The sequence below is a fragment of the Musca domestica genome, unplaced genomic scaffold (assembly GCF_030504385.1).
Source record: "Musca domestica strain aabys unplaced genomic scaffold, Musca_domestica.polishedcontigs.V.1.1 13, whole genome shotgun sequence".
Lineage (NCBI taxonomy): Eukaryota > Metazoa > Arthropoda > Insecta > Diptera > Muscidae > Musca > Musca domestica.
This window is the reverse complement of record NW_026712172.1, coordinates 14842430-14863392: the sequence shown is the minus strand read 5'-3', so window position 1 is coordinate 14863392 and position 20963 is coordinate 14842430. Positions and strand designations below refer to the sequence as shown.

Sequence of the window (20963 nt, the reverse complement as noted above, 5' to 3'; positions counted from 1 at the left end):
CAGCATTTAAATGTGAATAAATCTTTTGTGCCAATCTCTCGTGCCATCGCTCGTTACCGTGATACTGGTAGCGTACGGTAGCGACATCACGGAAGTGGACGGAAGAAAACAGCAACATCAGCAGAAAGGGTTCGAAAAGTAAAGAAGCGACTTGATTGAAACCACACGCCTCGCAGTGGTCGAAAAATGGCTCGTGAGCTGAACATATCGCAATATTTCATTCGGCAAATATTGAAAAATGAGCTTGGGGTAAAGCCATTGAAATTCCAAAAACTGCAAGAACTTACACCGCAACAGAAAGAAACAAGACTCAAATAGCTAAAAAATTGCTTCGCTTGGCAGAAAGTGGTAAACTGCCGAATTTGGTTTTCTCCAATGGGAAAACATTCGTTGTCCAGCAGTTTGTAAACAAATAAAATGAACGTGCTTACTTGCCAAAGAGGTCAGCTGAAAATGTGCATTTTCGTTTGGCCACCAGGATTCAAGCGCCGGCCATGGTGATGGTGTGGGCAGCCATAACTGCCGATGGTCACTCTCTGCACGTATTAGTTGAACGTGGCATCAGAATAAATGCCGAATATTATCGCGAAAATATTCTGGAGTGTGTATTGAAGCCTTGGGCACGCAAATATTTTGGCCGCAGACCTTGGACATTCCAACAGGACTCAGCACCATCGCACTTAGCACGCGCCACCCAAGAATTGTTACAAAATGAGGTTTCTTGCTTCATTTCCAGCGCACACGGCCACTAAAATCTCCGGATACCAATCCGTTAGACTATTGCGTCCGCAGTATTTTGGAAAGCAAGGTTGGAACTAAAAAATACCAAAGTATCGATCACCTCAAGCAAGCGCTTCGCCGGGAATGGGCCAAAATACTGCAGAGCAACATTCGGGTAGTGTGTGACGGTTTCATTGGGTTTGAAGTTTGAAGACCATAATTCGTGCCAAAGGTGACCAATTCGAACAAATCTAAACTTATTCTAAAATTTGATACCATTTCCGACATTTTTGCATTCATTGGCGTTTGACTTTATTGCAGTTTTTTTATCTCACCCTGTAACGCATTTATCAGGATTGGAACATGATGGACAACACCTGATATATGGCAATGGCTTATATTTAACTGAATTTGTAAGAGTACGCGTTGAGGATAAATTTCCATGGTACAATAAGGTGGTAGAACAGCTTAGTAAAATTACAGACATACAGCCCGCTAGGCCCGCTTCCTGTCAGAATTAATAGAAAAAAATTGTAATCAGCTGGGGGCTCTACCTTACCTTTTTATTGTACCATGCTTGATGGACAAAACCTGATATATGGCAATGGTCCATCCTTAAATGAATGTGTAAAAGTACGCGTGTTTGTACCAACTTTTGTCCTAATTAACTCATATTATGAGGATTGATTGGTTAATTCGTATTTATTTACCCAGATTTACGATAAAAAAAATGAATCTTCTCTGGTAATCTACATACCAACTGAAAGCATGGCTGGGGGTTACTGTAATACACATTAAAGTCCCATATGTTTACGCCAATTAGTTATTTACATTTTCCATTAGAATAATAATAAATCATTAAAATTGTATTTGCTCATGATAATACATTTGGAAATGTATTATTTTCTTTGCAGTTTTATGAATAAAAAATACGGGAACACAATTGTTTTATTTTTCATTTCAACGAAAGCTGAAGAAATTCATGATGTGGCCATACCACTTTACCATGCATTGTATCTTACTGTTCTCCCTTGTTTGTAGCTCTTTCTTTTTCTATCTCGTTATTTATATTTTTTCTCTCTTTCTTAACCATCAGACTCTGCCGTTCTCTGTTCATTCTATTATCACATGTGTTTTTTTGCTTTGCTCCTATTCTTATTCGTAAACAAAACCAAAACCCTTCAAACGCAAACTATCGTTTCTGCGTGTTAGTGTTATACCACACAAGTATGCCAGTATAACAGCAAAATTGCCGTTGGCACGCGCTTTTTGTTTCTTTTCTAGTCTAGGTTGGCATTACAAAGCAATTTTCCTCTGACTTGTCTCTGTCGCGGATAATTTCGCAATCATGGATGGTAGCCAGGAAACTATTGAACAAATCCAAGCTGAAGTTGAGGCAATGCAAAAAGAAGCCAAAGAAAATGCCGGCGAGAAGACGGAAATTGCACAACCTACACCAACATCGCCGCAACCACCGCCAGCTGAACCCACTCAGCCGCAGCAGCAGCAGCAGGAACAAGAAGAAGAACCATCTGCAACCATACCAGCTGCAACACCACCCAAACACATTGAACTCGATGGAGATGATGAAGATGAGGACGACGATGATTTCGATGAAGATGAGGAAAAGGATAATTCGCAAAAGTTGGTAATGGATTTGGAAGAAGAGGAGGAGGAAGATGAAGCCGAGGAATTGGAAAAGGATGTTCAAAAAGTAGATGGAGCCAATGGCAGCAATGATAGCATTCCAAAGGGGGAGAATAAAAAAGAAGAACAGCCAATGGAAGAAAAGACAATTGTGCCAGAGAATGTCGCAGAGATCCCTAAAGCTGCTGTGCTTCCCAAAGAAGATAAGGCCGTGACACTGTCCGATACCGAAGAAGTACCCAATGTCCCAGAAGGCAACGCAAAACCGGGTAAGGTACAAAAACGTAAGAGTGTGGGCGCAACTGCAACAGCCACAGCCAATGATGAGGAACGTTATCGCCTGAAGCGACGTAAAATTAAGGCAGTGGGAGCCCCCAAAATGCCTCTGACTGGTATGGTGTTACACATTTGTATCTATGGAGGAAGTTTTCACAAATAATGTCTTATTTTCAGGCTATGTCCGTTATATGAACGATCGCAGGGAGACAGTACGCAAAGATAATCCCACCAAAACTTCCATTGAGGTAACCAAAGTTATTGCCGAGGAATGGCAATCGCTGTCCAGCGACGTCAAAAGTGAATATCTGAAAGCGGCCGAGGCAGATAAGCAAAGGTGAGTTGGTATTTATGAGTAGGATTAATGGTTCGTGCCTTAAAGATAATTAGAGTTTGATAGCAAAGCCAAACAGGATCTTTATTGTCTTTCAAATAAGAAGGCCCTCTGGCACATAATTTCAACTTGGCTACCTTAAAGTCCTTTGATAGTTTACGAAAAATGCTAGTCTTATGACTTATGCCAAAAAAAATCCTCTTAATCTCACCTTTAGAAATAATGCCGGGAATCTAAACAATATAAGTGTCTTATCCGTTTAGTCTTCTTTTGGAAAAATTCCTCTATGCAAGAAGACCTTGTCTTGTGTATAGGACCTCTTGAGCTTCTGTAAAAAAGTTTCACATTGAAACAAGAAGGTCCTTAAACGTCGTTTAAGACTAGTTTCCAAAGTACCAACGTGAATCTTTTAAAACACATTTTCCGGCGAACCAAGAACGCACCAAAATTTTATAAATAATTTTCAGCATTTTAATAGATGTCATAAATTTTATTCCTGACAATTATTTTCCATGGATTTTAAAATGTGGATTTTAAACTATTTGTTTGTTAAGGAAGACCTGATGTGACCATTTAGTCCTCACAGAAAATTTTTTTCCATTTTGAAGCCTCTGTAAGAGAAACCAACCAATATTTTTCTTTTATCCACAATGGGACTCTGTGTAGGAAGACAAACTGGCTCATGTATAATGTATTGAGCAAAAAACTCCTTGAGTCCTTAGCTCTAAAATTATCCCAAACTTCTTAAGGAAAATGAAATTCTGATTTTTGATAGAGACTCTCGAGTGAGGCCTTTTCTCATCTATTCATACTCCCTGCTTAATCTATATATGGATTCTGTGGTCCTTCAGCCGTCTTTTAAGACTATTTTCCAAAGGACCAACATGGATCTATTTGAAGTCATTTTCCGAACAACCAAGAACGCACAAAACTTTGAAAAAAATTTCAACAGAGGTCTTAACTTTCATTCCTAACAATTCCTTTCGAAAGTTTCCGTGGATTTTCCAATGTGGAGTTTGAACAACTTTTGTTAAGGAAAACCTCACGCGAAAAATCCTCCGTCCTTCAGAAAAGATTTTCCCATATTGAATTCCAGGGAGCCCTCTGTAAGAGGAACCTACCAAAAAAACTAAACTTAATTGGAATACAGTGTAGGAAGACTTGCTGGCGAATGCAAAATTATTTTTTGCTTTTAGCCCTTAGCTATAAAATCATTCCAAACTTTTTTTAAGAAGACGAACTTCTGATAGCTGAAGAAGACTCTCGTGACAGACTATTTTTCATATCTTCATATTCTCTGCTTAAGCTTCCCACACATTACCCCTTGTCTTCCGTTTGTCTATATATACAGGGTGAGATAAAAAAAACTGCAACAAAATCAAATGCCATAATTTTTACATTTATTTTTTAATTTTATTGAATGGCACGAATTATGGCCTTCAAACGGCCAATGAAACCGTCACAAGCTGCCCGAATGATGCTCTGCGGTATTTTGGCCCATTCCGGGGGAAGTGCTTGCTTGAGGTCATCGACCCTTTGTGGTATTTTAGTGCCAACCTTGCTTCCCAAAATAATCCAGACACAATAGTCCAACGGTTTGGTGGCCATTGTGCGCTGGAAATGGAGCGAGGAACCTTATTTTGTAACCATTCTTGGGTGACGCGTGCTGAGTGCGATGGTGCTGAGGCCTGTTGGAATATCCTAGGTCTGCGGCAAAAATGTTTGCGTGCCCAAGGCTGTTAATTCACCCTCCAGAATATTTTTGCGATTATTTTCAGCATTTATTCTGATGCCACGGTCGATTAATACGAGCGGAGAGCGACCATCGCCTGTTATGGCGGTCCACATCATCATCATTGCCGGCGCTTGAGTTCTGGTGGTCAACTGAAGGTGGACATTTTCATCTGACCTCTTTGGCACGTTCAAACACGATCATTTTGTTTGTTTACAAACTGCTGGACAACGAATGTTTTCTCATCGGAGAAAACCAAAATCGGCAGTTCACCACTTTCGGTCAAGCGAAGCAACTCTTTAGCTCTTTTTAGTCTATTTTCTTTCTGTTGCGGTGTAAGTCCTATCACTTTTTGGAATTTCAATAGCTTTACCCCGAGCCCATTTTTCAATTTTTCTCGAATGGAATATTGCGATATGTTCAGCTCACGAGCAATTTTTCGGCCACTGCGACGCTGTAGTTTCGATCAAGTCGCTTCTTTACTTTTCGAATCATTTCTGCTGATATTGCTGATTTATTTTTCCCACTTCCTTGACGTCGGACTACGCTACCAGTATCATGGTAAATATTTATTCACATTTAAATGCTGGAGTGCTCCAACGATAGCCATTTGTGGTTTACCAGCCAAATATAAAGAAATCACACCTTCACGCTTGAATTCTATCACGAATAACTTTTTTCTGGAAAATTCGTACCAAAATGCTTTTGTACGCTTGTAAAGAATATAATGAGCTATCACTGGAATAAGTTTAACAGCTGTCGTACGAGTGGCTTAGAAATGACAGCAGTCTAAAGTTGGTTACAGTTTTTTTTATAAAGGATCCCTTCGGCTCGCCTAGAATGGTTCCCTTCGACTCGCCCGGAAAGGCTAACTTCGTCTCGCCTAGGAAGTCTCCTCATACGACTCGCATAGAAAGGCTTCCTTCGACTCGCCTAGAAAGACTTCCTTCGACTCGCCTAGAAAGACTTCCTTCGACTCGCCTAGATAAGCTCCCTCGACTAGCCTAGAAAAGATCTCTTTGACTTGCCTCGAAAGACTCCCTCCGACTTGTCTAGAAAGGTTCCCTTTGACTTGCCTCGAAAGGGTCCCTTTGACTTGCCTAGAAACGTTTCCTTCGACACGCCTGGATAGACTCCCTCGACTTGTCCCTTTGACTTGCGTAGAAAGGCTCTCTTCGGCTCACCTATAAAGGCTCTCTTCGGCTCACCTATAAAGGCTCTCTTCGGCTTGCATATAAAGGCTCTCTTCGGCTCGCCTACAAAGGCTCCCTTCGGCTCTCCTATAAAGGCTCCCTAGATAGGCTCCTCGACTCGTCTAGAAAGGCACCCTCGACTGGCCTAGAATGGCTCCTTCGTTTTGCCTAGAAAGGCTGACTTCAGTTCGCCTATAAATACTCCCTTCTGCTCGCCTAGAAGAGCCCTTTAACTCGCCAAAAAGAGAAAACTCAGCCAGTCTACAAAGATTCCATTCAGTTCGCCTATAAAGACCCCTTAAGCTTGTCTAGAAAGACTTCCTTCACACAGAAATGCTGCCTTCGACTTGCCTATAAAGGCTCCCTTCGCCACACCTATAAAGGCTCCCTTCTGCTCACCTATAAAGGCTCTCTTCGGCTCACCTATAAAGGCTCTCTTCGGCTCGGCTACAAAGGCTCCCTTCGGCTCGCCTATAAAGGCTCCCTTCGACTCGCCCAGAAAGACTCCTTTCAACTCGCCTTGAAAGGCTCCCTTCGTTCCCACGCCCAGAAGAGCCCTTCAAATCGCAAAAAAAAAAAAAAAAAACTCGGCCCATTTACAAAAATTCCGTTCAGTTCGGCTATAAAGACTCCTTAAGCTTGTCTAAAAAAACTTTCTTCAACTTCTGTCTAAAAACTATATTCAGCTGGTCTACTACTTTCAGCCAGAACAGCATGACTACTTTCAAATTTTCTATGTGAAGTTCCTCCAGTTTAAAATTTACAAGTAACCTGCATTTCGTGTATAAAGGACTCGCCTTTGATCGTTATTTTAAATTATCATCGTTGCCACCTAAAATCCCGTTTTCATTTCACACAGATGTGGCATCACTCAGAGTTGTATTTCACCTGACAACTTAGATGAAATAAAAGCGTAACGTATGACGCTAATAAATAACGAATTTCACCTAATGTTTGTAAAATTAGCTGCGTTAACGTGCGTTGGATTGGTTCTATGTTCCAAATAAATAATGCAAATTCCCCTCCCCCCACCACTTTCCCCATATCAATATCGGCAAATTCCCAAAACCGGTTCCCTATTGATGGCATCTGAAGATATAATGCATCTTTGGTCTTTGACGTACGTTTATTTTAGCGTGCGTTGATTGCGTTGTTAAGTGAGCAATGGCTAGTGTGCCTGTGTGCGTGTGTAATGTTAGTAATCATCCACACAGATACGACGTAGGTACGTATAGAATTGGATTGTGGTCTGTCTGACTGACTTGGACAAATATGGAAGCAGAACAAATTATTGCTGAAGTAAAGAAGAGACCGGTTATATGGGACTCCACAGAGGAATGCTACAAAAACAAGGCCATGAAAAATGATGCCTGGCTGGAGGTGGCTGCAAATTTGGAAAAGAATTTCAAGAATATGTCTGAAGTGGAACAGAAATCTGTTCGTAAGTAAACAATGTTGTTCTTTTTGTGTGTGTGTGTGGGGGGGGGGGACAAAGCAAAGCTCAACAATACTATGTTAAACCTCTCCTTTCCGTCCTTTGACTCATAGTGCACGACATTAACATGAAATGGCGTTCCATTCGCGACAATTATGTGCGTTATAAGAAGAAAATGTCCGAAGTGAATAGTCGTCGTTGTGGCGTCTTTGAGGGAAAACCTGTTCGCTCATATATCTATGCCAAGCAATTGAGATTTCTAAACAAATGTCTGCCCAAGGAGTCACCAGCCAAAGATGCGCCCACAACCCCAACAACAACAACCACAACATCTGTATCAACTGATTACATTGATCCCATGGAATTGGTACAAACTGAAGTGTTTGAATCTGTACCAGATTATCCTTCGGCTGAAACTGAAGACAATGACACCACAACCTGTTCCTATACATTGCCCGCAAAAAAGGCAAGATGTAATAGCTATAACAATTCCCCTGGTCCTGCAACATTTCAACCGGCCACATCAAAATCTCAGGATTTTCAATTTTCTTCTAACGCGGCCGGTCAGAACGAGAAGACAATAGAAGAGAAATTATTAAAATTTATGGAAGAATTTAAGCCAAGGAAATTTGATGAGGATTTCTCATTTTTTGAATCCCTAATGCCAACCATTAAGGATTTTAGCAATGATGAAAAATTGGAATTTCGCATTAAGACACTGCAGCTGATGCAGGATATTAAAAAGAAACGTGAAAATAGTTCACCACTTGCATGTCCTCCATTTATAAAAATAAAAGAAGAGATTTAAGAAAATTACGTTTACAACAAATAGACACCTTTTTATTTAGAGTATTATAAAAAATAACATTTCAAATTTTATCAAATATCCTGGAGAAGTATAGAATCCATCCATTGATAAAAACTGATTTTGAAAAAAAAAATGTTAGGAAATTTCCATGTCGAAATGATTAAGGGAGTTATTGGTAGGTCTTGCAATGCTATTAAAAAAAAAACATTTAGATATAATTTTTTTCTATGGAATGCATTCTAAAGGTCTATCCTCAAGCCTTCCTATGTTCCAGAGGCGATTTTTAGAAATTCTTGTATTTTTTGATGACATGCAAAAAGTCTTCTATTGTTAAAGAACTGTAGAAGGCTCTTCGACTTGTCTAGAAAAGCTTCCTTCGACGTGTCTAGAAAGGGACCCTTTGAATTGCCTAGAATAGCTAAATTCGGATTATTCGGAAGGTTCCCTTCGACTTGTCTAGAAAGGGTCCCTTTGACTTGCCTAGAGAGGCTCCTTTCGATTCGCCTAGAAAAGGTCTCTTCGACTTTATAGGCGAACCAAAGGGAGCCTTTGTAGGCGATTCGAGGGAGCCTTTGTATGTGAGTCGAAGGACGTCTTTTTAGGCTTGGTATATGACACTCGTCTCTATAGAAATTTCCTTACGCTTATTCCTGTAGAGACTCCCTCCGGCTCGCCTGTAGAGACTTCCTCTGGATCGTTTATAGAGACTCTCTCTGACTCGCCTATAGAGATTCCTTCCGGCTCGTCTGTAGAGACTCCCTCCGGCTCGCTTACAGAAGCTATCATTGTTCGTCTATAAAGATTCCCATCGGCTCGCCTGGAAAGACTCCCATCGACTCGCCTGTAAAGACTACTTTAAGCTCCTCTGTAATACTTCCTTCAGCTCGCCTTGAACGACTTTCTAAAACGTTCAACAATTTTTCGCTGCTTTTACCGGAGCTAATTTTGGTTTCCCGCTATTTTTACACCCTCTACCATACTCCACCTCGAAATATACATTTTAGACCCCACAAAGTATATATTCTTTATCAGCATAAAATTCTATGTCGATTTAGCGATGTCCATCCTTCTGTCCGTCTGTGCGTTTGTGGAAATCACTCTAGCTTCCGAACGAAATGAAGTAGGTTGATAAAATGTTACTCAAATGTATATTATGTCTGCAGGCCTTTTGGTATTGAAAATGGGCCGTATAGGTCCACGTTTTGGTATAGGCCCCATATAACAGTACCTCCCCATATTCGGAATTTTCATAATTTTAGCGAAATTATTCACCGGAATTGTTTCAAATTTGGTATTTGAAATTTGAAATGGATGCTACAGCCTATGACAGGAGATTTGCTGTGCAGGTACACATCTTCGTATAGCCCCCATATAACGGTACCTCTCGATATTCGGTATTTTGATAATTTTAGCGAAATTATTTGCCGGAATTGTTTCAAATTTGGTATTTGAAGTTCGAAATGGATGCTACAGCCTATGACAGGAGATTGCCTGTGCAGATCCATGTCTTCGTATAGCCCCCATATAGCGGTACCTCCCTATATTCGGTAGTTTCATGATTTTAGCGAAATTATTCACCGGAATTGTTTCAAATTTGGTATTTGAAGTTCAAAATGAATGCTACTGCCTATGACAGGAGATTGCCTGTGCAGGTCCACGTCTTCGTATAGCCCCATATAACGGTACCTCCCTATATTCGGTATTTTGATGATTTTAGCGACATTCACCGGAATTTTTTCAAATTTGGTATTTCAAATTCGTAATGGATACTACAGCCTAAGAAAGAAAATGCAGGTCCACTTCTTCGTATAGCCCCCATATAATTGCTCCTCCCTACATTCGGTATGAGCTACATTATTCACCGAATTTTTTTCCAAGTTTCGAATTTGAAGATTGTAATGGCTTATGACAAAAGTTACCTATGCAGGTCCATGTTGTCGTATAGACCCTAAAATAACAGCTACATTCGGTATTTTTTAAGATTTTTATAGAATTTTTAACAAATTTTATTGGTTTTGAGAATTGCTAAATTCGTTCCAAATTGTGGAGTGTACTCAGCTTTTTACTTCTTTTATTTTCTAACTTTTAAAAGTAATTTCTTCTTTTCTATCTTCCAGGTACCTCAGTGAACTACACACATTCCTAAAATCTCGACCCGACATTTTAGCCAGTGAGCTGGCTAAGAATAAACCACGTAAGGCTGAAGTGGGTAATACAAATACAGCGGCTAACACAAAATCTAGTGGCAGCAACAAGGATAAAATCCAAACCCCACATGAAAATGCAAAATCTTCAAAAGAGACAGCAAAAGAGAAAACCCAAACAAAAGATTCGTCATCAGCAACAACATCATCTTCACAAAATTCCGAAAAACAATTGGATAAGAATCGTCTAAAACGCACTCCAACGCCACCATTCAATAGCAACAACAATTTCGCATCATCATCCGCATCAGCGGCCACTTCTGTGACCGGTTCATCGGCAGCCTCAACCTCAGCTGCTGCCAATGCAACGTCCTCGACTTTGCTCACCCACACCCCCGGTGAAATACCCATTTTTACAACGGAATTTCTAGAACATAATAAAATTTGTGACATAGAACTACGTTCGCTGCGTAAATCTAAAACCGATTTGGAACAACAGAATTTCGTACTCGAAAAACACGTTGAAAATATGAAATCTGGCGTTGAAAAAATGCAATTGGAAAACAACGAATTGGAGGTGAAAAATAGACTTTTAGAAATTTATTTGGAAAAATTGAAAAAGAAATTGGCACAGGCTTTGTCCACGCTGCCACTACCAACGGCTCCGTCCGGAGCCACGGTGGAGAATATAGACAAATATATGCAAGACTTGTATAAAATGTCCACCTCAAATTCCCATGGTCCGGCCACATTGAACAAGGCCAAGGATATAATCAGGAAATTGGATTTACAAATACAATTGTAAAATATAAGCTGCCATCATGTCGTTTACTATTATTTTTGTAAGGATTAGGTTTATATTTTAGATGATTAAATTAAGTTTTTTTTCTATGATAAGTTTTTAGACGGTGTAATAAATAAAGAAGAGTACTTTGGGAAAAAGTATTCATTTACAAATATGGTGTAAGAATATTTCTTAGATTTTTGTACATTAACAAAAAGTGGGTAAGGATCTCCTAGATATAGAGAGATTCTAGAGAATTTCCCCTCCCAAAATACACTTAATTTTAAAAGGACCCTTCGCCATTTGGAACGAATTTGGCAATTTAAAAAAAAATCAGTAAAAAATTCTGTTATAATCCAAATTTTAAACAATTCCGATGAATAATGTCGCTAAAATCATCAAAATACCGACTATCGGGAGTTACCGCAATATGGGGCTATACGAAGACGTGTAGCTGCATAGAAATTTTTCTGGCATAGGTTGTAGTATCCATTACGAACTTCAAATACCAAATTTGAAACAATTCCGGTGAATAATGTCGCTAAATCATCGAATATCGGGAGGTACCGTTACATGGGGGCTATACATGTGGACCTGCACAGACAATTTGCTGTCTTAGGCTGTAGTATCCAATACGAACTTCAAATACCAAATTTGAAACAATTCTGGTGAATAATGTCGCTAAAATCATCAAAATACTGAATATGGGGAGGAACCGTTATATGGGGCCTATACGAAAACAATTTTCTGGCATAGGCTGTTGAATCCAATACGAACTTAAAATACCAAATTTGAAACAATTCCGGTGAATAATGTCGCTTAAATCATCAAAGTACCGAATATCGGGAGGTACCGCTATATGGGGCCATACGAAGACGTGGACCGGCACAGCAAATTTTCTGTCTTATGCCGTGGTATCCATTACGAACTTTAAATACCAAAGTTGAAACAATTCCGGTGAATAATGTCGCAACAATCATCAAAATACCTAATATCGGGAGGTACCTCTATATTGGGGCTATACGAAGACGTGGACCTGCACAGACAATTTTCTGTCTTAGGCTGTAGTATCCATTACGAACTTCAAATACCAAATTTGAAACAATTCCGGTGAATAATGTCGCTGGAATCATCAAAATACCGAATATCGGGAGGTACCGCTATATGGGGGCTATGCGAAAACGTGGAGCTGCATAGAAAATTTTCTGGCATAGGCTGTAGTATCCATTACGAACTTCAAATACCAAATTTGAAACCATTCCGGTGAATAATGTCGCTAAAATCATCAAAATACCGAATATCGGGAGGTATAGTTATGTGGGGCTATACGAAGACGTGGACCTGCACTGACAATTTTCTGTCGTAGGCTGTAGTATCCATTACGAACTTCAAATACCAAATTTGAAACAATTCCGGCGAATAAAATCATCAAAATATCGATAATCGGGAGGTGCCGTTATATGGGGGCTATACGAAGACGTGGACCTGCACAGGTAATTTTCTGTCTTAAGCTGTAGTATCCATTACGAACTTCAAATACCAAATTTGAAACAATTCCGATGAATAATGTCGCTAAAATCATCAAAATACCGAATATCGGGAGGTACCGTTATATGGGGGCTATACGAAAACGTGGGCCTGCACAGATGATTTTTTGTCTTAGGCTGTTGAATCCATTACGAACTTCAAATACCAAATTTGAAACAATTCCGGTGAATAATGTCGCTTAAATCATCAAAGTACCGAATATCGGGAGGTACCGCTATATGGGGCCATACGAAGACGTGGACCGGCACAGCAAATTTTCTGTCTTATGCCGTGGTATCCATTACGAACTTTAAATACCAAAGTTGAAACAATTCCGGTGAATAATGTCGCAACAATCATCAAAATACCTAATATCGGGAGGTACCTCTATATTGGGGCTATACGAAGACGTGGACCTGCACAGACAATTTTCTGTCTTAGGCTGTAGTATCCATTACGAACTTCAAATACCCAATTTGAAACAATTCCGATGAATGATGTCGCTAAAATCATCAAAATTCCGAATATCGGGAGGTGCAGTTATATGGGGGCTATACGAAGACGTGGATCTGCACTGACAATTTTTTGTCTTAGGCTGTAGAAATTATTACGAACTGCAAATACCAAATTTGAAATATTTCCGGTGAATAATGTCGCTTAAATCACGATAATGCGAAAATAGGGAGATATCATTATATGGGGGCTATACCAAACACGGAACTACATGGCCCATTTTCAATACCAAAAGTCCCGCAGACATAATATACATATGAGTAAAATGTTATCAACCTACTGCATTTCGTTCGGATGCTTGAGTGATTTCCACAGATGGACGGACATCGCTAAATCGATATTTTTATGCTCATCAATAATATATATACTTTATGGGGTCGAAAATGTATATTTCGAGGTGTTACAAACGGAATGACAAACTTAATATACCCTCCATACTACGGTGGAGGGCATAAAAAGGAGTTAATTTTAGAAAGTTTGGGTAAAATTTCAAAATATCGAATATGGGGGGTTATATCGGGGCTGTACGAAAAAGTGGACCCATATGAATAATATTGTGCCAGAGGAGGTGGAACCTGTGCTGAACTCTAAATACGGAATTTTAAACTACTGCGTTAGAAAGTGTAGCTAAAATCTGAAAAATACCGAATATGGGGCGGTACAATTATATGGGGGCTATATGAAAACGTGAACCGATATAGCTCATCTTCGAACTAGACCTGTCTGTAGACAAAAGACAATTCTATGCAAAATTTTAGCTTTCCATCACATGTCGTTTGGACTCTGGCGTGATTGTAACAGACGGACAGAGGAGGGACGAAAGAGACTGAATCGACTTAGAATCTTACGAATCGTAGCACCTTATTATTAAAAATATATACAGGGTGAGATAAAAAAACTGCAACAAAGTCAAACGCCATAATTTTTATTTTTTTTTTAAATTTTATTGAATGAAAGCAAAAAATGTCGGAAATAGCATTAAATTTTAGATTTGTTCGAATTGGTCACCTTTGGCACGAATTATGGCCTTCAAACGGTCAATGAAACCATCACACGCTGCCCGAATGTTGCTCTGCGGTATTTTGGCCCATTCCCGGCGAAGCGCTTGTTTGAGGTGATCGACACTTTGGTATTTTTTAATGCATACCTTGCTTTCCAAAATACTCCAGACACAATAGTCCAACGGATTTGTATCCGGAGTTTTTGGTGACCATTGCGCGCCGGGAATGAAGTGAAGAACGACATTTTGCAACCATTCTTGGGTGGCGCGTGCGTAGTGCAATGGTGCTGAGTCCTGTTAAAATGTCCAAGGTCTGTAGCCAAAATGTTTGTGTGCCCCAGGCCTTAAATCTCCCTCCAGAACAATGAATACATATCTTGACAATTAGTCGTTGCCAACGGAATAATTGTGATGAAATTGCAAAGTGGTCATTAATGGTACAAAAAAGTGAAATTAATGATACAATTGCTCTATTTCAGAACCTGCAAGAATGTACTAGTTCCACAATTTTTTTTTTCCATATCATAATGGGTAAGTCGATTATCGTAGTAAAATTTTCACATTGTTGCGGTTTTTAATATCAATATATATCTCTGAAAGAAAGACAATCATATCTGCTTTTCATATCGGTGCGTAGGTCTTGTATTTGTAATCAAATTCCTAAAAAAATAATCAAAGAAAAAGTTCAAAAATGCGCTACGAATTAATTTTAAAAAGAACATGGTATTATTACTGACATGTCGTGCGATATTGCAATCGATATTCCCTTGAAGATTAAACTATCGATACTACAGATATTGCCATCGATTGTTTGTCACCTCTATTGCAACTCAACAAACAAAACCGCTTAAATCGGCCGGCTTTTTAGCATTTTCTTTGCCAAACAACACAACACAACTCAGGAAACGAAATGCCGAAATCAAAACCAAAAAAGAATGAATCTACCTCAGACAGTGATTCGGGACCAGATGATGTGAGTAGTATTTCCAAATATATCTATGGAATCAAAACGTACATATATAAATCAAAAATTCTATATGTATTTCCTCGCATTTCTTTTAGCGTGCCCCGCCACCAAAAAAATCCAAAGATACCGGTGGTGGTGCGGATAAGAACAAAAGTGGCGGCAACAATAATCAATGGGTTCTGGAGAAACAGCGCCAGGTACGCATCAATGAATTCCGTGGCAAAAAACTGATTGACATTCGTGAATACTATGAAAAGAATGGAGAAATACTGCCGGGCAAAAAGGGCATATCACTATCGGTGAGCCAGTGGAAGAAACTACTCGAATATGCTGATGAAATTAATGCAGCTATCGAAGATTAGTTTTTTTATGTTGCCATTATTATATCCACTACTGTACTGTTAAGAAGTATATCAAGGTATATATTTATATTATATACCTTGGAGTATGCTTTGAATCATACATTCGTTATTTTCTACTTTTTTATTTGTTTAGTTTTCAATAAAATTAAAATGAAATAATTTCAGTTGTGTTTTTTGGTGTATTAACATTGCGTCTCGAAAAAGCCCTTACAAATGGGAAATATGGGTTAGATGCGAAGAGAACGACTTCTAAGCAATTAAATCAATTTGATTTCAATCACGTAAGTGATTGCGTTTGACATTGTAAGTACGTGATATAATGGCATTTTTTACGACAATCATGGAAATATAGATCCTGAAAAGCTTGGTTCTTTCCGTACATACAAAGATGCAATTTTTCTTAATTTAAATAAAAAAATTGCAAAAATTGAAAAAATAGGCGATTCTTTTAGGTTCTAAAAGAGCCTTTGAAAATGGCCTCCGAACCCAACAAACAAAAAATTGGGATTTTTTAAAGAAAATCTTCCGAAAATATATAAAAATTAACAATCTCGGATTGTGTTCAACACGTTTTGCTACATTAAGCTACAAAATTGCATTTTCTCATCTCTAAACTTTTAGATATTTTCCGTACTTTTTGCTTGAAAAATCTCATGTTTCTTCTGTTGGGTCCCACAGCTGAAATGGTTTTGAAAGGTATTCCTGGCTTCGTCGATAAAAACATTGAATTAGTCTTGACTGTTTGAGTTTGATAATCTGTTCATTTTATCAAGCAAGCAAGTCTATATATTCTGGGTCAACGTAAATTTCTAAGTCGATAAACCTTGTCTGTTGTAATTACGCTATCTTTGAACGAATTGAAATAGAATGCTAAAATTTTGTCAGTAGGAAGGTTAAGTTCGTAAATGGACCTCCCAATATTTGGTATGTTGACTATTTAGACCACATTTTTTGAACAGAATTGCTTAAAATTTGGTGCTATGAGTTTGTAACGGGTTCAATTTCCTCTTCCACTTCTTTTATCACTCATAAGTGGGAGGATGTGCCTTCGTATATTTGGTCATTATAACCACATTATTATACCCTCCACCATAGTATGAAGGGTATATTAAGTTTGTCATTCCGTTTGTAACACCTCGAAATATACGTTTTAGACCCCACAAAGTATATATATTCTTGATCAGCATAAAATTCTACGTCGACTTAGCGAAGTCCGTCCGTCTATCCGTCTGTGGAAATCACTTCAGCTTCCGAACGAAATGCAGTAGGTTGATAAAATTTTACTCAAATGAATATTATGTCTGCAGGACTTTTGGTATTGTAAATGGGTCATGTGGGCCCACGTTTTGGTATAGCCCCCATATAAATGAACCTCCCTATTTTCCGTATTTTGGAATTGTTTCAAATGTGGTATTTGAAGTTCGTAACGGATGCTACAGTCTACGACAGAAAATTGTCCGTGCAGGTCCACGTTTTCGTGTAGCCAATATATAATGGCACCTCCCGATATTCGGCATTTTGATGATTTTAACGACATTATTCAACGGAATAGTTTGAAGTTCGAAATGGATGCTACAGCCTATGACAAGAGATTGTCTGTGCAGGTCCACATCTTCGTATAGCCCCCATACAGAGTGAGATGAAAAAACTGCAACCATCTTCAGAATGCTGTCATTTCTAAGCAATTCGTCCGACAGCTGGCTCGTAAGCTTAACATATCACAATATTCCATTTGGCAAATATTGAAAAATGAGGTCGGGGTAAAGCCATTGAAATTCAAAAAAGTACAAGAACTCAAAAGAGCTAGAAAGTTGCTTCGCTTGGCCGAAAGTGGTGAACTGCCGAATTTGGTTTTCTCCGATGAGAAAACATTCGTTGTCCAGCAATTTGTAAACAAACAAAATGATCGTTTTTATTTGCCAAAGAGGTCAGCTGAAAATGTGCACCTTCGGTTGGCCACCAGAACTCAAGCGCCAGCCATGGTGATGGTGTGGGCCGCCATAGCAGCCGATGGTCGCTCTTCGCTCGTATTAATCGACCGTGCCATCAGAATAAATACCGAATATTACCGCGAAAATATTCTGGAGGGTGTATCAAAGCCTTGGACACGCAAACATTTTGGCTGCAGACCTTGGACATTCCAAAAGGACTCGCCACCATCGCACTCAGCACGCGCCACCCAAGAATGTTTACAAATAAGGGTGCTCGCTTCATTTCCAGCGCACAATGGCCACCAAAATCTCCGGATACCAATCCGTTGGACTAATGTGACTGGAGTATTTTACAAAGCAAGGTTTGCATTAAAAAATATCAAAGTGTCGATCACCTCAAACAAGCGCTTCGCCGGAAATGGGCCAAAATACCGCAGAGCAACATTTGGGCAGCGTGTGACGGTTTCATTGGCCGTTTAAAGGCCATAATTCGTGCAAAAGGTGACCAATTCGAACAAATCTAAACTTATTCTAAAATTTGATGCTGTTTCCGACAATATTTGCTTCCATTCAATAAAATTTAAAAAAAAAATGTAAAAATTATGGCGTTTAATTTTGCTGCAGTTTTGTTATCTCTCCCTATAGTCTCCATATGATCTAAGGTGTTTTAGCTATTTCAGTCATATTTTTGTACGGAATTTGCTGAAAATTAGCAGCTTGTGTTCTCAGTATGTAGGAAGCATCCTTGCAAAGAGCTGTCCATATAGATCCAAGCTTTGGTATATTCCCCATATAAGTGGTCCTCCTGATACTTGGTATTTTAATGATTTCTCTCAATTTTTTCAATGGCATTGCATAACATTTTGCATCAGAACCTCCCTACGGTAGTTATATTTATGATGTTGGCGAAAGTTTTTAACAGATTTAACTCAAACTTGGTATTTGAAGATCGTAGTAGGCGTCGCTTTATCTGGCAGATAATTAGCTGTTGAGGTCATTTTTCAACGGATTTTCTTTTACTTATTGTTCCTTCCAAATGGTGGAGGGTATTGTTAGCTGAATTCGACTCGTTTTTTGACATTTCCTAAAATTTCTTTTACTTGTTTCATGCTTCATCATAGGAAATGTGTGCCACCAGCTGGATTTCCGATCATCTCCAATTGGAATACTAGCTCGCATTATTTTGAGAATATTAAGAACTTCTCCTCTCACCCACTTTCCCTTTTGACCTTATCTCTAGCTCAAAATGTTGAAATTAAATCCTTTAAATTTTGGAAAATAAGGCATTTCATCAACATCTCCCGGGAGATTATGGTGAACATGACTTGACATAAATTAGTGGCAAAGGTGGTGTTTTTGTTCTGCCAACGGCGTCTACAAATCGGGGTGGGTGGGTGCTGTGATTCGTGCGGAAATTACAACTTACGAATGCGAATTCTATTACACTCTGGGATTTTTTGGATTGTTGCAGGAAATCCACAAAAGCCAGTAGTAGTTACATGCATAATCAACCTACCACCCACCCTTCTGTGTTTGGTTGCTGATGTTGCTGCCGTTTTGTCAAGGTTCGTTGAAGGTTGTCCGGGGTTAATGTCAAAATGCAGCTCTTTTCATTTGTGAAAGTTTTCAGTTCCCATTTGAATGGGATGTGACAAATGTCTGACGAAACATATAGAGTGGGACATTTCCTCCCTCGTACTCGTGTCAACAACAACAGCAAAAACTAAAATGTGCATTTTAATGATATGCTACTAAATATTGCATCCGATGCACCACTCAGCATCCTTGACGCGGTAGGTGCAGGGGTGTGTGTGTCCGTTTGCCTTGATTTAAATTAGAGGGTAATAATGACGTCACGTGTCGCATTGTAGAGATTCAAAACAAATTGAAATTATGCGATATAATTCGGTTATAATTTAGGTTCTTAATGTGTAATTATGGGGTTTGGAAATGCATAATAAAATATTTTTTATAATATTTTGAAAAGATTTTGAATATCTGGTAAGAAATATTTTCGAAAAATAAAAATATCAGCTTTAAATAATACCAACTAATTTTTTCCAAATATATAAAAATGTTTAAGGATTTACAAAAAAAAAAAAAAAATTAAAAACTCTGAAATTTTGAAAATATAAATTAAATTGGAGTTAAAATATATTATAGGAATCCTATGAGGTTTTTCACAAAAACCTGTTTAAGTATCTGCATCGGTAAAATATTAAAAAACGAGTAAAAAATCCCGCCGGCCGAACTATGAATACCCTCCACCATTTGGAACGGATTTGGCGATTCTCAAAAAAAATAAAATCAGTTAAAAATTCCGTTAAAATCTTAAAAATACGGAATGAAGCTGTTATATTAGGGTCATAATTTTTGTCATAAGCCATTACAATATTCAAATGCGGAACTAAAAAAAATCGGTGAATAATGTACCCAATATCATCAAAATACCGAATATTGGGAGGTACCGTTATATGGGGAATATACGAAGACGTGGACCTGAACAGGCAATCTCCTGTCATAGGCTGTAGTATCCATTACGAACTTCAAATACCAAATTTAAAACAATTCCGGTGAATAATGTCGCTCATATCATAAAAAACCGAATATCGGGGGGGGGGGGGGGGGGGGGTACCGTAGTATGGGTGTTATACGATATCGTGGACCGATATAGCCCATCTTCGAACTTGAATTGTCTGCAGACAAAAGACTGAACTGTGCAAAATTTTAGCTTCTTTATTCGTTTTGAGTCTAGCGTGATTACAACAGAAGTACAAATGGACGGACGGACAGGGCTAAATCGTTTTAGAATTTTACGCTAATCAAGAATATATATATTTTGTTATGTCTAAAATTAAAACAGCCAAAACACCTTAAATCTGGCGGTACTTCTGGGGGCTATTTAAAAATGTGGATCCATATGTCCCATTTTCAATATATCTGACTAAAAATTGATCAACCTTTGGTATATTCCAGAACTGCAAGAATATAAAAGTTTTTACTACGATAACCGATTTTTCCTTTATGATATCGAAGAAAATTTCAAAAATAGTAGATTCTTGCAGGTACTGGAACAGATCATTTATTTCGTTGGGAAGCTAGAGTGATTTCCGCATACGGAAAATACTCATGGATTTTAAACTCTTTTTTCGTCATTACCCTCTTTAGAGATTTCGCAGTTCCATCCTTTCTGATAATTGATGTTATAATTTGATCTGAAAAGAAACAAGATTAGACATATCTTTCATTTTACTAAAATGTAATTCTTACATATTCGTATCGTTCTGAGCTCGTATTAACTTCTGTACTCCGTCACATTTAACTAAGCTATAGCATCAACTGTAACTTTGGTCTGGCCTATAGTAAAATATACAAGAACTAATTTATAATTTATAAGAATTTCAAGAAAACAAACATTACCCTAGGTTATACTTTAAGTATTTTCCATAATTTCCAGCTGTTTCACAACTCCTTCGCAGGCCAATCAAAGTCTTAAAATAAGTAAAATAATTATATTGAATTAGATAATTATTTGTGAGTGTTTTTGACTTACTTTATTATTAACGTTTAAATTTGACAATTCATTCAAG

At 38.5% G+C, this 20963-nt stretch overlaps 3 protein-coding genes across 3 annotated transcripts; all 3 read left to right on the top strand.

Moving 5' to 3' along the window:
* The first annotated feature begins 1916 nt into the window (after positions 1–1916).
* Positions 1917–11224, top strand: LOC101900731 (uncharacterized protein DDB_G0286299). The gene is made up of 3 exons (XM_005183616.4): positions 1917–2759; positions 2821–2980; positions 10263–11224. The coding sequence occupies exons 1-3, from the start codon at positions 2069–2071 to the stop codon at positions 11092–11094; spliced, it is 1683 nt and encodes a 560-aa protein (XP_005183673.2). The 5' UTR covers positions 1917–2068; the 3' UTR covers positions 11095–11224.
* LOC105261813 (uncharacterized) lies at positions 7021–8166 on the top strand. Its single transcript, XM_011294276.3, has 2 exons — positions 7021–7343; positions 7451–8166. Exons 1-2 carry the CDS (start codon positions 7175–7177, stop codon positions 8143–8145), a joined length of 864 nt encoding a protein of 287 aa, XP_011292578.1. The 5' UTR covers positions 7021–7174; the 3' UTR covers positions 8146–8166.
* A 3701-nt stretch (positions 11225–14925) lies between the features above and the next one.
* Positions 14926–15602, top strand: LOC101898805 (RNA polymerase II transcriptional coactivator). The gene is made up of 2 exons (XM_005191413.4): positions 14926–15086; positions 15176–15602. Exons 1-2 carry the CDS (start codon positions 15024–15026, stop codon positions 15440–15442), a joined length of 330 nt encoding a protein of 109 aa, XP_005191470.2. The 5' UTR covers positions 14926–15023; the 3' UTR covers positions 15443–15602.
* The last annotated feature ends 5361 nt before the right edge of the window (positions 15603–20963 follow it).

Coding starts and splice junctions, on each gene's coding strand:
- LOC101900731 (XM_005183616.4), top strand. CDS start 2,069: ATGGATGGTAGCCAGGAAACTATTGAACAAATCCAAGCTGAAGTTGAG. Junction 2,760..2,820: donor CCCCAAAATGCCTCTGACTG/GTATGGTGTTAC, acceptor TCTTATTTTCAG/GCTATGTCCGTTATATGAAC. Junction 2,981..10,262: donor GCCGAGGCAGATAAGCAAAG/GTGAGTTGGTAT, acceptor TCTATCTTCCAG/GTACCTCAGTGAACTACACA.
- LOC105261813 (XM_011294276.3), top strand. CDS start 7,175: ATGGAAGCAGAACAAATTATTGCTGAAGTAAAGAAGAGACCGGTTATA. Junction 7,344..7,450: donor AGTGGAACAGAAATCTGTTC/GTAAGTAAACAA, acceptor TTTGACTCATAG/TGCACGACATTAACATGAAA.
- LOC101898805 (XM_005191413.4), top strand. CDS start 15,024: ATGCCGAAATCAAAACCAAAAAAGAATGAATCTACCTCAGACAGTGAT. Junction 15,087..15,175: donor GTGATTCGGGACCAGATGAT/GTGAGTAGTATT, acceptor CATTTCTTTTAG/CGTGCCCCGCCACCAAAAAA.